General features: G+C 40.8%; 1 protein-coding gene across 2 annotated transcripts in view; it reads left to right on the top strand.

Moving 5' to 3' along the window:
* Positions 1-18,372, top strand: part of vac14 (vac14 homolog (S. cerevisiae)) — a 496,659-nt gene that overhangs the window by 215,119 nt on the left and 263,168 nt on the right. For both annotated transcript variants that reach the window (XM_059992522.1, XM_059992521.1), the window contains one exon: positions 17,072-17,204. In XM_059992522.1, the coding sequence (XP_059848505.1) occupies positions 17,072-17,204 (133 nt within the window). The remainder of the gene's footprint in view (positions 1-17,071; positions 17,205-18,372) is intronic.

Raw genomic sequence — 18,372 nt, 5'->3', positions numbered from 1 at the left:
CCATGAACAGCAAGGGGCAATGATGGCTGCATAATTAATTTTAATAATACTGGAGGAAAGAGAAATATTGTGTTGGGAATTCAAAGATAACATCCCCCCCCTGCCCCCACCACCTTTCAAAATAACGTTGTGGTAACTAAGAAGCATAAGTTGTGAATGCTGAGCTTGCCATTGTGTTGAACAGGACATTTTAAAACACTTCAGGCAGCTTCAGAAATGTGCTATCATTTATGAAAGGTTATCATCCTGTGATATTGAACCTTGTGTTTCTCAGTTTGCCCTTCACATTGTTCCTAATATTTTACCTTTTAATTGCAGATTTTCAGCAATCTTTCGCCTTCTGTTTGTATATTGCAAAACACATTCTGTGCTCTTGATGCCGTGTCAGATCCGTGGCAAACACCACTATGACCTAATTGACTGTGTGTGTCCTATTTTCTTCTGCATCTTTATTCGGGTCCTGGTTGGAAGTGTCCATTCGAAACATTGGCAGGATAGCTCCTCGGGGGTTTTCTGAACAAATTAATCAAAATCAGGTTTATTATCAATAACATATGTCGTGAAATTGTTTTGTGGCAGCAGTACAATATAATATATAAAGTATACTATAAATTACAATATATGTAATACACATACTCTATTTAGTATATATTTTTTCATTTTTCATCACTTATTTAAATATGTATTTAAATTAATGGTGCAAAAAGAAAACCAAAAAAAAGGGTGAGGTAGTGTTTATTTGTCCATTCAGAAATCTGATGACAGAGGTGAAGAGGCTGTTCTTAAAACTTTGATTGTGCTTTGTACAGGTTCCTGTATCTCCTCTCTAATGGTAGTAATGAGAAAAGGAATGTCCTGGCTGATGGGGAGCCCTTAATAATAGATGTCATTTGAAGATGTCCTGGATGCTGGGGAGGCAAAGGCTGATACAGCCTTCTGCAGCTTTTTCCAAACTTGTGCAATCGTTCCTCCATACCAGATGGTGATTCAACCACAAACTCTAGAAAATATGCAGATGATGGAAATCCAAAGCAACATGCACAAAATGCTGAAGGAACTCAGCAGGGCAGGCAACGTCTATGGAAATGAGTAAACAGTCGAAGATTCAAGCCGAGATGTCAACTGTTTACTCTTTTCCATTGATGCTGCCTGACCTGCTGAGTTCTTCCAGCATTTTGTGTGTGTCGCGGTAATGCAACCTGTTAGAATGACAGAATATCTTTAGAAGTTTGCTACAGACTTCTGCGACAAACTAAATCTCCTCAAATCACCAGACTTTGGACTGCAGAACCAGGCCATGCATGCTTTTTCCCTTTAAGAAAGAAATTAATCAAGAGGAAAATGTGCAATGACTTGAGTTTCTGTTTTCCTCCATTTTGTTGCACTTTGCTTGATGTGCCTTGTGAAAATTCAAACAAATTGCACCCATTTTTCTTGCTTTCCAGTAAATTTGGAACAAGATGGATCACACAATGTGCCGTAGGGTACTTCTCTCGGGCACTGACCCCTCAGCCAGCTGACATGATGGAATCCTCCTGCTGTTGCTTGCAGCAATTTGATTGCTGTTGTCAGGGAGACTGTATTCTGGTAGCTGCAAATACGAGCATGAATCGGAATTAAATGAATCTGTTGGTTTGGATGCTGAGACGTTGATTTTTAACACAGGCTGTGAAGCAGTTACCGTCATCAGAATGTCATGGAGGCAGGTGCTCTGTGACTCCTTCTCCAACCTTTCAAATTGCATTTCATCCATGATTAATGGAAGTGTCAGATTATTTCACCAGAGGAGTAGAAAATATTTGTAATGTGCTCTATTTCCCTGTATCCAAAATGTAAATGCCCTTTTGGAGTGTGGCAGAGGTGATGTAGATGTAGAGCTCTGTATTCCTGTTTGATCTGTGATCATCACTGAGCCATATTAATGCAAATTCTCACAGAATGCATAGTACTGAGAAGAGGGAGACTGGGAAGTCGCAGTGAAAAAATAATGGGTTGCTTGGGATGTCTTAGTTAGCCTCACACTGTTAAGAAATCAGAATCAGTGTTATTAACACCAGCATGTGTTGTGAAATTTGTTAACTCAGTGCACCAATTTAATGCAATACATGATAACATAGAAAGAAAAATAAATAAATTGCAGTGGGAGGGTGTGTGTGTATAGATAGATGTATAGATCTAGATATTGAATGGATTAAAACAGTATAAAAACAGAAATAATACACTGTATATTAAAAAAACTTGTGAGGTAGTGTCCATGGGTTTATTGTCCATTTAGGAATCGTTTGGCAGAGGGGAAGAAACTGTTGCTGAATCGCTTCTGTATCTCCTTTCTGATGGTAACAGTGAGAAGAGGGCATGCTCTGGATGATGGGGGTATTTAATAATGGATGCCACCTTTCTGAGGCACTGTTTCTTGAAGATGTCTTGGGTACTACAGAAGCTAGCACCCAAAAAGGAGCTGACTAATGTTACAACTTTCTGTAACTTCTTTCGGTGCTGTGCAGTCGTCCCACCCCATACCAGACAATGATGTAGCCTGTCAGAATGCTCTCCATGGTACATCTATGGAAGTTTTTGAATGTTTTAGTAGACAAACCAAGTCTCTTCAAACTCCAAATAAAATATAGCACTGTCTTACCTGCTTTATAGCTCAATCGATATGTTGGGCCCAAGTTGGATCCTCAGAGATCTTGGCACCCAGGAACTTGAAATTGTTCACTCTTTCCACCTCTGATCCCTCTGTTAGGATTGGTTTGTGTTTCTTCGTCTTATCCTTCCTGAAGTCCACAATTAGCTATTTCACCTTACTGACATTGAGTGCAAGGTTGTTGCTGCGACACCACTCAACTAGCTGGTATATTTTGCTCCAGTGTGTCCCCTCACCCCCCTCTGAGATTCTACCAACAATGGTTGTATCATCAACAAATTTGTAGATGGTATTTGAGCTATACCTAGCCACACAGTCATGGGTATAGACGGAGTAGAGCAGTGGGCTAAGCACACACCCCTGAGGTGCGCCAGTGTTGTTCGTCAGCAAGGAGAAAATATTATCATCAATCTGCACAGATTGTGGTCTCCCTGTTAGGAAATCAAGGATACAACTGTAGAGGGAGATACAGAGGCCAAGATTCTATAGCTTATCAATCAGGATTCTGAGAATGATGGTGATAAATGCTGAGCTATAGTAAACAAACAGCATCCTGACATAGGTGTCCAGGCAATTTAAGGCTATGTGAAGAGTCATTGAGATTGTGTCTGACAGCGACAGGGAAATTGCAGTGGGTCTAAGTCCTTGCTGAGGCAAGAGTTCCTGTAGTCATAAACAACCTCTCAAAGCATCTCATCACTGTTGATGTGAGTGCTACCGGGCGATAATCATTAGGGCAGCTCACATTATTATTCTTAGGCACTGGTATAATTGTTGCCTTTTTGAAGCAAGTGGGAACTTATGACCATAGCAATGAGAGGTTGATAATGTCCTTATATACTCCCGCCAGTTGGTTGATACAGGTTTTCAGAGCCTAACCAGTACTCCATTGGGACTTTCTGCCTTGCGAGGATTCACTCTCCTTAAAGACAGCCTAACATCGGACTCCAAGAGAGACCGCAGGTTTGCCGGGCGCAGTAGGGATCTTCACAGCTGAAGTTATATTCTCCCCTTCAAAGCGGACATAGAAGGCATTGAGTTCATCTGGCAGTGAAGCATCGCTTCCATTCATGCTATTGGGTTTTGCTTTGTACGATGTAATGTTCTGCAAACCCTGCCAGAGTTGCCGTGTATCCAATGCCACTTCCAGCCTCGTTCAGAAGTGTCTCTTTGCTTTTGAAGTAGTCCTTCTCAAGTTATGCCTGGTTTTCTTGTACAGGCCTGGGTCGTCAGACTTAAATGCCACACATCTAGCCTTCAGCAGACAACGTACCTCCTGCTGATCGGCAGTTTTTGGTTTGGGACTGTTTGGCCCAGTAACCAACCTTTGAAAGTTTCATGTTCCTGCGCTTATTGGCATCTCATTCATTACAGGGAAGTATAGATGTCCTGGTGTTTCTCACTGTAATTTTGGCCCCTTTGACCTATCATATCCAATTGTTTACTCTTAGTAAAGAGCAGTGAAGTCCTAAGGTATCAAGAGAATTTGGCAGTGCAAATCATTGACTCAAGGCTGCTGGTGGTCATACCTTCTGGTACTGCATTAAAAATAGTGATGGAAGTTATTGAGTCATAAACTTGTACACTGCTCAAACCAGTCAGTTCAACCCACCTAGCCCTTAAATTAATCTTACATGAATCCCTTATTTTATTGTCTCCATATTTCTCCCAGATTCTATCATCTGCTAGCACACTTGGAGCAATGGTTGTTTAACCTACAAGAGCCTGTTTAATCTAAATACAATGGCTGTTTACTCTAACAACCGGTGTCTTTGTACTAAGAGGAAATCCAGGGTGTCACAGGGCGCAAATTCCTCACAGATAGCCCTGAGGGTATTGAACCCAGTCAGGTCTCTTCTGAGACTCTTCTGACTGTGCCACTCTGCAGAACCCTTTTGGAAGTGGTGTAAGAGAGAGCAAAGAGGAACTTAAAACCACAGATGAACCATGCAAAGAGAAATTTCTCTGCAGAGAGACCTCTTGATTTTCAATTGTAATTAAAGTAATTTTCTCCTGGTTGTAGCCAGGCCATTTTTTTCTTATCAACAGGCTGGATAAAATCAGTGTAGAAAATGTTACATCTCAGGAAAGGAATTGGGGAAACACATTTTCAATCATGCCAATGTAGAAATTTGGAATCTGTTTGATTTGAAAGGCTCTGAATTCTGGGTCAATTGCTGCAATCAAGACTCTTTTTTTCACCGAATATATAGACCTGAGGGAGCCTGACTTTGCTGTGTGTGACAGCACTGAAATTGCTAGACATCAATAGGGCAAAGTGCATCGAGTTTGAAGCATCCAGCATCCAATAACTACCTGCCTTATTGAGCCTTAGTTTTTTATTCAGGTAATGCTGTAATAACTTCTAGCCCAATCATGTCTGATCAGCTGTGTGACATTGTCAGCGATAATTGGGCTGAAGATGTTGAGGAAATGGCACTTAAATTTTGCGATGCTAATTATTACAGAGTTAAGTGATGCACCAGATCATGCAGCTGAGATTAGAGCTTCAGAGCAGAGCACAGCTAGTCCTTGTGTGGACACAGGGGTCATGATATGGCTTTTAAAGAAGGGTTTTGTGTTCTGAATGTCTGAACCATAACAATTGTTTCTGACAGTAATTGCACCCATCTTCCACATTAGCTTGTGCACACTGTTATCTTCTTAATCTTGCATTTGTTCTGAGTGATGTGAGCCATACTGTTCAGGATGGAGTTTTTTCTTTATAATCTTTGACTAGGGTAAGTTGTTTTTCTGTCATTCCCTCCTGCTGAACATGATATAGGAAGGAATTCAAATCCACATTACTTGTGTTGTTCATAATTATTCTGACTGTAATGTTTAAGTAGTTTAAAAATCAGTCTACTGCTTTTGTCTTTAGTAATGCATTGAGGTAAATGCTGTGGGATTATGGATGGAGCATAGGAATTAAGATGTAATTGATCAATTACCAACCTATCATGCAAGTTTAATGATGTTTTATATGTTGTTGCTCATCTCTAAGGCATTGATGGTTTCTGTGAATCTAGAGTCAGCTGTTTATCTGAAAATAAAAATATTCCAATATCTAAATTATTAATTAGAACTCTGAGCCATTGCAACTCTGAGCATGCCCTGATGCTTGTGAAGCTGCCATGTGCTACTGTGAGCAATTAATGTCTACTTCCTGACCAGCTTGCCACACAAGTTGATGGGGTAGTTTTGAAGGCGTGTGGTGTGTTGGCCTCCGTTAGTCAGTGGATTGAGTTTAAGAGCCTCAAAGTAAAATCCTCAGAATCAGATTTAATATCACTGGCATGTGTTGTGAAATTTGTTGGTATACAGCAGCAGTGTATTGCAATTTGTAATAATAGGAAAAAAACAAATTATAATGAGAAGTATATATAAAAAATAAATTATGTTCTTAATGCCTTAAGTTATATCTTTGTTCCTTCAATTTGTGTTCTCTGCCAAATGTACAGACAACTCATTAAGAAAAAGAGATGGGCCCTTGGCCCCTCAGCTTACCCTGATCTTTAATAAGGTCATGGTTGACCAACTCAGCTCTGCACTTATGTCTGCTTGCAGTAACCTTTGGCTTAATTGTACATTAAGAATCCATCAACCACTATTTCAAAATCTTCCAGTGCTCCTGTTTTCACCTCCCTTTGAGGAAGAGTTCTAAAGACACCCTTCACTTGAGAGAATAAAGTTCACTTCATGTCCTAAATGCTGACTCCTTATTTGTTAACCATGATCACAAGGTTTAGATTTACCTATAAATGAAATGATTCTCTTAAGATCTATTTTTTTAAGATTATGATGCCTCAAGATCTTAATGTTTACATTCTCACCTGTCCCTTCTAAATTTTACCAGATATAAGCATAATCTTTCCTCACAAGATAACATGTCCATTCCATTATTAGTTTAATAAAATTTCTTTTAACTACTTCCAACATAGTAAATCCTTCCTTGAGAAAAAAGCCCAATGTAGTATATAGCATGAGCAACATTGTCTCATCAATGCCTTCTATAATTAAAGTGTAAGGTCAGTAAGAGAAGTTAAAAAGTTGGCAGGCAAGTCTGACAAGCAAATAGCATTGTGGTATTTATTGCGAGGGGGTAGGAGTTGAATAGGGAGGTTTTTTCCCAGTTGTGCAGGGTTTTAGTGAGGCTGCAGCTGGAATACTGCACAGCTTTGGCCTCCTCACCTCAAAAAAAAGATACGATACATTGGAGGCAGTTGAAAGGAGATAGCAGGCTAATTCCTAGGATGACAGCTTTGTCTTCAGAGGCTGAACAATTTGGATCTCTATTCTTTAGAGTTTAGTAAACGAGAGGTGACCTTACTCTCACATATCATATTCTAAGGGGGCTTGATACAGAGGAGATAGTTTCACTAGTGGGAATTTCATGAACATCGAACTTGGGTACAAATAAAGGGCCAGTTATTGAAAGTTGAGATGTATAGAAATTTCTCCTCTCAGACGTTAATGAGTCTTTGGGATTCTATGCCCACATGGGTGCCTGGAGTACAGAAATTTATGATGGAGATACATTTATATTTGAAAGATTAAAGAATGGAGGGTATGAGGAGCTGACACTGAAGGGGGATTGAAGGCCACCCCAGATCACCCATGATTGTATTGAATGATGGAGCATGGCTTGAGGGGCCCAGTGACTTATTTTTGCAGTCCGGATGAAGTGTCTCTGCCTGAAACATTGACTGTTTATTAATTTCCACAGCTGCTGCCTGACCTGCTGAGATCCTCCAACAATATGTGTGTGTTGACCTACTCTTGCTCCTATTTTATTGTTTTTATGTAAATTCTCAGCCTTGGCTTTTCCACAGCCATGGCCAATTAATATGTAGCTCAACTATTTCAGTGATGTCTTAAATTCTTGCCAAGAAACTGAATCTTGTAAGGGATGGTGTGCATTCAGTATAATGGGAATGGAATCAACAGAGCACGGTATGAAGCTAATGGATGAGATGAAATTGAGAAGGGATGTGAGAGAGCCGGTGAAAAGTTGGAGAGTTGTAGGAAATAGACTGGATGAGGAAGCTTCTTAAGTAGCTGATTGGTGGTCTTTACCCTGATATGGGAGCTTCATGAGCCACTTTTATGAAGTACTTAAGGAGATTTTAGTTCACTTCGGAGATTATTGCTCTCCGAGATGATCCTGGGAGAAAGCACAACATTCTAGAGGATCTCAGCTGGTCAGGCAGCATCTACGAAGGGGAATAAACAGTCAACGTTTTGGGCTGAGAACCTTCATCACAATGTTTTTGATCCTGGAACAGTCAGTTTTATAGAATGACAACTCTCAGTTAGAGTCAGATATAGGGATTATAGCTGAAACTTGCAATTTTAAATTCCCTGCTGTCTTGTAACACACCTACTGAAAACAAAAACAGGGTTAAGTGCTTCATTCAGAGACAATGCATTAAAAAGCTGAAGTGACAAAAGCAGCATGTTACTAAAGTCTCATGAGCAGGTAAAGGGCACTGTGCCGTTGCATCCCAGGTAGTTGCATCCCAGCAAGAGTTTGTTTACCTAAATGGCACAGTGATGCAGCTGATACCTCAGCTTCAGTGGCCCGGGTTTCATCCGGACTCTTCGGCACAATCTGCATTATCTTGTAACCATGTGGGTTTTCTTTGCATTCTTCACTTTCCTCTCACATCCCACAGGTTGGTAGGTTAACTGGGTGCTGAAAATTGGCCCTGTGTGTGGATGAGTGGTCAAATCTGGAATGGAGAGGTGATGGGACTGTGGAGAGAGTAAATGAAATTAATGCAGATTTAGCATAACTCATATGCTTGATGGTCAGCACCGAATTTGTGGGCCAAAGGGCCTGGTTCTCGGCTGTATTTTTCTATGTCTCTTTAACAATCTCATAAACCAACACAAACACAAGGAAATCTGCAGATGCTGGAAATTCAAATAACACACACAAAATGCTGGTGGAATGCAGCAGGCCAGGCAGCATCTATAGAAAGAAGTACAGTCAACGTTTCAGGCCGAGATCCTTCTCGGCCCAAAACAGTGACTGTACTTCATAAACCAACAGTTCATTTTTCATTAAGCTACTGTCATTCCTGGAACAAGATCACTCATTTCATCCATCCAGTTCTTTCAGTACAAGTTCTGTATATCTATGACTTCATCTGGTTGTGTGCTATCTTTGTCACACAACTTTTGTTCTGAATAAAAAACTTGTATCTACTTCTCTGAAAAGCAGCTATGCCTTTAATTAATTCCAGTGTGCAGTAGCTCTGTTTTTTATTTAGCTGATATTCTTTTGAACAATCCCATTTAGGGCATTATTTTGCTTGGAATGTGTGCTCGCATGGTGTTGGAGACCAATGGTTCAGTGTGAAAGGAAGGAAGCGCTTGGATTTTAGGGTCTTAGCATTGCCACTTGGCAATCGGAAATCATTGTTAATAGCAATGTGGAATGAAAATAGTACTGCGACTACAGTCGTGTGGCTCAGCTTCTGTGTTACCAGGGCAGCAGGAGGCTGACTCCCATTAGAATTTGAGGCAGGGAACATTTCCTTCTTGGCAGAGAGTTGGTGAGCAGAGACACTTCTCTGGGGCTTACAGCTATTCTAGCTTGGGTTGGCCAGGAACCTTGATATGACCCATATCTGATCAATTGTTAGGCTGAAATCCACCCCTAAAATATTGTGAAGAACCCCACTAGATTTGTATTTATATACCTAGGTGTTACTAATTTGCCTTCATGACCCAGTTTTCAGACTACTAGCATTTGGCTCCTCTCTTGACTTGTGCATGATGGACTGCTGCTTTATAATGTGTTCTCTGCCAGTAAGGAATGATGTATTCAGTTACAATGTGAAAGGAGGGTGACTTGCAGCTCAAGACTAAAACCAGATTGCTATTTACATAAGGAGAAAGAGTACTGGATTTTTTCAGTCCGTAATGAAGTACCCACGGGAGGTAAAGAGTTTGAATCCCATTAGATCCCAGACCATTGTACATAAAGCACGATTCAATTGTACATGCATCACTGCACTGGGTTCCTCTTCTTCACAAGGTTCCTGCAGAACATTTCTGTTCCGCATGTAATTAACACCACTTGCCCAACCGACCTTGGAAGTGTGTGATATAACAGTCTCATGTCAGTTGCATTGGTTAAACAGTAGCCATATTTTAAAAAATGAGTATAAAGAGACACCCCCATGTAATTAATTTTCCACAATATTTCTGACTGTGTGTGATTGATCTTTAGCCACTGATGTTTATTTGCATGAAGGTCAATGTACATCTGTATCAGCATATACAACCCCAAGATTCATCTTTATGCAGGCATGTTCAGTAAATTTTGGAAACATAATGGAATTAATGAAAGACTGCATTCCATGAGACAGACAACCAACCAATGTTCAAAAGAAAACAAACTGTGCAAACACAAAAGACAAAATAATTATTATAATAAATGAGCAATAAATATCAAGAACATGAGATGAAGAGTCCTTGAAAGTGAATTCATAGGTTGTGGGAATGTGATGTTGAGTGAAATTATCACCACTGGTTCAAGAGCCTGATGGTTGAGTTAATAACTTCCTGTACCCTGTGGTGTGAGTCCTGAGGCTCCCGTACCTTTTTCCTTATGGCAGCAGAGAGAAGGGAGCATGACCTGGGTGGTGGGGGTCCTTGATGATGGATGCTTCTTTCTGTGATAATGTAGATGTGCTCAGTGGTGTGATGGGTCAATGGGTTGTGTCCACTACTTTTTGTGAAATTTTCCATTCAAGGGAACAGGTGTTTCTGTACCAGGCTGTGATGCACCCAGTCTGTATACTCCCCACCATCCATCAACAGAAGTTTGTCTTTTAGAAGTCATGCCGAATCTTTGCAAATTCCTAAGAAAGTAGAGGCGCTGCTTTATATTGCACTATGTGCTGAGCCCAGGGCAGGTCCTCTGAAATGACAGCAACAAAATTGTTGAGCCTTTCCATCTCTGATCCCTTAATGAGGACTGGCTTATGGGACTCTGGTTTCCTCTTCCTGTGTTCAATAACTAGTTCTTTGGTTTTGCTGACACTGAGTGGGAAATTGTTCCACTCAATCTCTCCCCCTTTGATTCAGCCTATGGCAGTGGTATCTTCAACAAACCTAAATATAGCTGTGCTTAGCCTCACAGTCATAAGTAAAGCAAGGGCACACAGCCTTGTGTTGCATCTGTGCTGATGGAGATTGTGAAAGAGATGTTGTTGCCAATCTGAACTTACTTGGGGTCTGCAAGATAGAGGATCCAATTGCACAAGGAGGTATTGAGGTCAAAGTCTTGAAGCTTATTGTTTAGTTTTGGGAGAATGATGGTATCGAATGCCAAGTTGTAGTCAATAAAGAGCATTGTATGCTCTGATGTATGCACCCTTGGTGTCCAGATGTTTCAGGGTTGAGTGAAGAGCTAATGAAATGGCATCTGCTGTGGACTTGTGTAAACTGGAGTGGATCCATTTGGGCTGGATGCCTTCCCTGGGTTTGCCTTCAATGGGTTCACTCTCCTGAAGGACACCCTCATGTCGATCGCAGACACTGAAATTACGGGGTTATCAGGAGCTGTGGGTGTTTGTGAGTGTTCGTCCATGATTAAAAAGTCAAAGTGAGCATACAATGCATTGGGCTCAACTGGGAGTGAAGTCTTTGCTGCTTTGTAAGAGGTTTTAGCATTCAAGACCTGTAGCAGCTGTTGAGCATGCTTCTGTGATTCAAGTTTGGTCCAGAATTGCCACTTCGCCTGTGAGGTGGCTTTCTGGAGATCGTATCTGGACCTTTTCCATCTTCGTTCAAGGTTAAGTATTCTTTCTTACAAAACTGGTTCTCAAAATGATATAATTTGTGATGGTGATAGCATAGAAACCTCTCCGTGCTGACCATCAAGTATCCAACCACACTATACCTATTTACCCACGCTTGTTTTGCAGCCTTCTAAATCTTGATAATTAATACGCAGAGGCATGTACAGGGGCAGGCCCTTTAGCCCAACAGGTCCATGCTGACTAAGATGCCCGTTTAAGCTAGTCCCGTTTGACTGTATTTGGGCCATATCTGTTTAAACTTTCCTATCCATGTGCCTGTCTAAATACTTAATAACTCTTGATACTTTTTAAATAATGTACGAGGTTCTGCCTCTCACTCACTCCAGTCATGTGTTCCAAACTTCAACCACCCTCTGAGTAAAAAAATCATCCTTTTTCCCATCCAGACATCCACCTTTCCTTAGCTGCTCTTGTTCTTGGCTATGACAAAAGATTTACAATACTATGTTGAATTTATGACCCTGATAATTTTGTGCACTTCTATCAGGTGCTCTGTCCTTCAAAAAAAAGCAACCCAGCTTTTTCATTTTCTCATAATTGTGACATTCCATCACAGGTAACAGTGTTGTGAATCTTCCTCTGCACCCTCTCCATTGTAATCCCCTACTTCCTCTGGTGTGGCAGCTAGTACTCCACGTACTATTCCATACTTCGCCTGCTCACACATTCTATGTTGTGGTAATCATGACAAGCATCCCATTGAAATCCCAGAGATTTCTTAACCATACAGTAATTGCATTTATTAACAATAATCAGTTATACATTTACAGGCAGTTCCCAGGTTATGATCTGTTTTGCAAGTGATCGAGTGAGATTACTTAGTAACCTTGGTTCTGCACAATGATTGTGGCTTGTGGTTGGGATGAGGAAATGACCCATTCCCACCCAGCAGAAGGTGCCTGCAGCCCTGCAACACCAGGCAAATTCATCCAGCCACTCTCCCAAATGTTCATTCATGTCGATGGGATGTCCAGAATTGGGATTTGAAACTCGTGGAGGACCTATAACAGTAAAGCAGGAGAAAAACCAGGCAGCTACAACATTTTTGTTTCTAAATTTAACACATTTGGTTTGCCAAACTTTTGAATCAGAATGAGAATTGGTTTTACTATCACTGGCATATATCATGAAATTTGTTAACTTTGAGGCAGGAGTACAATGTAATACATAATTTTTAAAAAAGGTGAAATTACAGTGTATACACATACATACACAAAACAGGACGGAAAGAAGCTGCAGAAAGTGGTAAATCTAGTCAGCTCCATTTTGGGAACTAGCCTACAAAGTACCCAGGACATCTTCAGGGAGCTGTGTCTCAGAAAGGCAGCATTCATTATTAAAGATCTCCAGCACCCAGGACATGCCCTTTTCTTACTGTTACCGTTAGGTAGAAGATACAGAAGCCTGAAGGCACATTCTCAGTGATTCAGGAACAGCTTCTTCCCCTTTGCCATCCGATTCCTAAATGGACATTCAACACACACAAAATGCTGGTGGAACGCAGCAGGCCAGGCAGCATCTGTAGGAAGAAGTACAGTCGACGTTTTGGGTCGAGACCCTTCATCAGAACTAACAGAAAAAAGAGATAATAAGAGATTTGAGAGGGGGAGGGGAGACCCGAAAAGATAGGAGAAGACAGGAGGGGGAGGGAGGAAGTTAAGAGCTGGGAAGTTGATTGGCAAAAGGGATACAAGGCTGGAGAAGGGGGAGTATCATAGGATGGAAGGCCCTGGAAGAAAAAAAGGGGGAGGGGAGCACCAGAGGAAGATGGAGAACAGGCAAGGAATTATTGTGAGAGAGAAAGAGAGAGAGAAAAAAATTAAAAACTAAAAATTAGGGATGAGGTAAGAAGGTAATCAATGTTCATGCCATCAGATTGGAGGCTACCCAGCCAGTATATAATGTGTTGTTCCTCCAACCTGAGTGTGGCTTCATCTCGACAGTAGAGGAGGCCGTGGGTAGACATATCAGAATAGGAATGGGATGTGGAATTAAAATGTGTGGCCACTGGGGAGATCCTGCTTTCTCTGGCGGACAGAGCGTAGGTGTTCAGCGGAACGGTCTCCCAGTCTGTGTTGGGTCTCACCAATATATAGAAGACCACACCGGGAGAACCAGACACCTGAAGTGTCACCTCACCTGGAAGGACTGTCTGGGACCCTGAATGGTGGTGAGGGAGGAAGTGTGAGGGCAGGTGTAACACTTGTTCCACTTGCAAGGATAAGTGCCAGGAGGAAGATCAGTGGGAAGGGATGAGAGGGGAACAAATGGACAAGGGAGTCGCGTAGGGAGCGATCCCTGTGGAAAACAGTAAGTGGGAGCAAAGGGAAAGAAGTGCTTGGTAGTGGGATCCCGTTAGAGGTGGTGGAAGTTACAGAGAATTATATGTTGGACATGGAGGCTGGTGGGGTGGTAGGTGAGGATAAGAGGAACCCTATCCCGAGAGGGGTGGCGGGAGGATGGGATGAGAGCAGCTGTGCAAGAAATGGAAGAGATGCGTTTGAGAGCAGAGTTGATGGTGGAAGAAGGGAAGCCCCTTTGTTTGAAAAAGGAAGACATCTCCTTCGTCCTGGAATGAAAAGCCTGTATTCCGTCTGGGTAGCCTCCAACCTGATGGCATGAACATTGATTTCTCTAATTTCCGTTAATGCCCCTCCTTCCCTTCTTACCCCATCCCTAATTTTTAATTTTTATCCTATCTTTCCCTATTACAACAACACCTTGCCTGTTCTCCATCTTCCTCTGGTGCTCCCCTCCCCCCTTTTTTTCTTCCAGGGCCTTCCATCCTATGATACTCCCCTTCTCCAGCCTTGTATCCCTTTTGCCAATCAACTTCCCAGCTCTTAGCTTTATCCCTCCCCCTCCTGCCTTCTCCTATCATTTCGGGTCTTCCCCCTCCCCCTCCCACTTTCAAATCTCTTACTATCTTTTCTTTCAGTTAGTCCTGACGAAGGGTCTTGGCCCGAAACGTCGACAGTGCTTCTCCTTATAGATGCTGCCTGGCCTGCTGTGTTCCACCAGCATTTTGTGTGTTGCTTGAATTTCCAGCATCTGCAGATTTCCTCGTGTTTGCGTTCCTAAATGGGTATTGAAGCTTTGGTCATTACCTTGCCTTTTTTAATTTTAATATATTATTTCTGTTTTTGCACACAAAAAAAAACTCTATTCAATATATGTAATTGATTTAGCTTTTTATTTACTATTATGTTTTATTTTATTTTATTTATTATTATTATTTGTCTCTGCTAGATTATGTATTGCATTGAACTGCTGCTGCTAAGTTAACAAATTTCATGTCTCATCCCAGTGATAATAAACCTAATTCTGATTCTGAATTAAATAGTTGTTAAAAAATAAAAATAAAGAAGTAGTGGGTCCAATGACCATTTAGAAATCAGCTGGCAGAAGGGAAGAAGCTGCCCCTGAATTATTAAATATGTACCTTCAGGCTTCTGTACCTCCTTCCTGATAGTAACAATGTGAACAAGACAAGCTATCAATGACAAACATGAGAAAATCTGCAGATGCTGGAAATCCACCTACTGTCGGCCCTCCTTATCTGCAAGGGATTGGTTCCAGGACCCCTCGCGGATACCAAAAAACGCAGATGCTCAAGTCCCTTATTTAACTTGTCTCAGTGTGGTGGGCTTTAGGACCTGGCTGAGCTCTGAATCCACAGTATTTCTTCTCAGGAAAATAATCACGATCATGATTGAAAATAAAGTGGAAATAATAAAGCGATTGGAAAGAGGTGAAATGCCATCGGTCATTGGAAAAGTGTTAGGCTACAGTCAGTCAACGATCGGAACTATTTTAAAGTATAAAATGAGAAAGGCCCTGCCCTGATGAAAGCTACAATTATTACTAAGCAACGCAGTGGTTTAATTATTGAAATACATATGTTTCTTAAGTGTTTTATGTGCATAGAAAGGTAAAATATATACTATATACTAAGACAAATGTTTGACTAACTGATGCTAAGTAATACCGGATGTACCTGTTCCGACTTAGTTAGTAAGAGAACTTCCGTTTTTTTCAATCTCGATCCACGATAACCTATGTACGTCCTCCCGTATACTTTAAATCATCTCTAGATCACTTATAATACCTAATACAACATAAATGCTATGTAAATAGTTGTTATAACTGCATTGTTTAGGGAATAATGACAAGAAAAAAAAGTCTATACATGCTCGAACAACAAATGCATTTCCGGGTTTTCTCGATTCGCGATTGGTTGAATTCGTGCATGCAGAACTTGCAGATAAGGAGGGCCGAATGTATTTTAATTCCACTTCCCACTGCCCTTCTGATATGTCTATCCATGACCTCCTGTACTGTCACGATGAGACCACACTCAAGTTGGAGGAATGACACCTTATATTCCATCTGGATAACCTCCAACCTGATGGCACGAACATCGCTTTCTTGAACTTCCGGTAATGGCACCACCCCTGCCTCACTATTCCCAATCTCCTTTTCCCTCTGTCACCAGCCTGACCATCATCTTCCTCTGATAATTCTCCAGCCCTGTATCTCTTTCACCAATCAACTTCCCAGCTCCCTCCCCCCCAAATCATCTGCTCCCATGCCTGATTTTTGTTCATCACTGACTCGCAGGCGGCTTTAATTGGCAACAGTTCTCAGGATAGGACCTCTTTTCTAACATGGGGATTGCCTGCAAAGGGAAACTAATAGGGTGAGGATGAATTGATTTAAAATCTTGGGCAGACAATGCAAGAGGAAATATGATGTAAAGATTTTTTTTATTTTAGCAGTATCAGTTATGATTGGAAACTTGCTGGTCTGCAGTATGTCAGAGGTAATGTTTTTACAAATGCCCTGCCAGAGCAGGTGGCAGAGGCAGACACATTAGGGACATTTAAGGAACTCTTAGATAGGTGCATCGATGAGAGATAAATGGAGGACTATGTAGGAACTAAGGGTTAGTTTGAACTTGGAGTAGGTTAAAGTATAGGCACAACATCATGGGATGAAGGGTCTGTATTGTGGTGTGATATTCTATATTCTAAATGTATGTTTAATTAATTTAATGAATATTATGGTGCACTTATTTAATCTTTCAGTGCTGTGCAATATTCCATCAGATTATGCAATCATTAAAATGAAGGAAGCCTGGGTTAGGGTAATAATTTCATTCTTAGAATGATCCAAGTTTTGTCTTTATTCTATATTCTAAATGTATGTTTAATTAATTTAATGAATATTATGGTGCACTTATTTAATCTTTCAGTGCTGTGCAATATTCCATCAGATTATGCAATCAATAAAATGAAGGAAACCTGGGTTAGGGTAATAATTTTATTCTTAGAATGATCCAAGTTTTGCCTTGAGGTGAAAGACAAGTTGTGAGAAATAAGAAGTCTTTGCTTTTCACTCTTTGTCTATTGACAAACATGTTACAAACTAATGGGAAGGTGACAGGCAGAAAAAAATATTACAAGTTCCTTTCCCCAGCCCAAGGTGGTGAATTTTGACTATTCTTGGGACCGAGCTCTTGAAAATGATGGATATCGTGCAAGCTGGTGGCAGACTACATGCTGATGTTTTATTTTGTATGCCGTAGAGCCACGCACATTGGAATGCTCTCCCTCGACTCCCACCATGAACTCTTACTTCTTCAAGTTCATGATCAACTTACTGAAGCAGTTCAACAATGAGAAAAGTCTGCTGGAAATTCGAGGGCCTTTTATCATCCGGTAAGTGCACGCTTGTTTTTTTTTCTCCTGTTCTGAGTTCGTATCTTCAATGTTTACTTAATGTGAATGCTGTCAGAAGTTGTATCATTTGATCACTAATACAGTTGAGCTGGAGATTTGCTGAATGACTGTGGAGAATGAAGGTAGTTTTGTGTGCATTTGGAAGGTCCTTTAAGTAATCTTTTCATTGTGACTCGACAAGTTAGGTATATTTCCAAATTTCTTAGTTAATATATGCACACTGCCATGGGTTCTTTTCAAAAGGGCTTTAAAGGCTTGAACTTTCACTATTCTTTTGTGTTATTGATATTTATTTGTGAAGGGTATTGGTGTTGAAGAATTGAAAATAATTCCATTTTATGACAAATACCATTACAGAGAGAAAGCAGAACTTGGCATCTAACCCTCCATCGTGGAAAGGAGGCTTCAGTCCAATATTTTTTAAGTCAAAATGAATTAATAATGAAAATGCATGCAGAATTTCAAAGCATATCAGTGTCTGCAGTTTCTGAAGCGTAGTCAGTTGCAAAGTAACTAATGTGGCAGCTTATTTACTTCAAAGTCCCATGGGATTATAATAATGTTGTGATTCTGTTGGTGATGAAATAATCTGAGAGATCTTTTACTTCATAATGTAAGATTTCAGAGCAGGATTTGGCAATAAGGTCCTTCAAGCTCCATAGTTCAGTTCTAAGCAGACAGCCTCTCCTCCTGAAACCAGTGAAGCACTCTCAGGTTCTTACAAATTTCATTGCAAGCCCTCTCATTTCCCTAAATTTCAGGCAATATAGCCCTATCCCACAATCTCCTGAGACATTGTGCTCAAGCCAGGAATCAATGAATGAAGCTACATTGCACTGCCTCTCAGGCAATTTTAAAGATCCTTTGATCTGGAGATTAATACTGCACACTGTATTGTGTTTGCTATCTCACCAAAGCCTGTGGAAATGCTGCAAGACATCCCTCCTCTTATTCTCCACTTACCTTGGAATAAAACCACACATACTATTTGCTCACCTTATTGTTTGTTGTGTCTAAGTACAACCTTGACATAAAAAAGCTTCATGCACAATTTCTCCTGAGTCTCTGGACATTTCTTACTATTTAAAAGAAAATGTATGTGTAACGTTCTCCTTCGGGTGTAACTAATAACGCCGAATTCAATGTC

The sequence above is a fragment of the Hypanus sabinus genome, chromosome 17, assembly GCF_030144855.1.
Source record: "Hypanus sabinus isolate sHypSab1 chromosome 17, sHypSab1.hap1, whole genome shotgun sequence".
NCBI lineage: Eukaryota > Metazoa > Chordata > Chondrichthyes > Myliobatiformes > Dasyatidae > Hypanus > Hypanus sabinus.
This window is presented reverse-complemented; position numbering and strand designations above follow the sequence as displayed.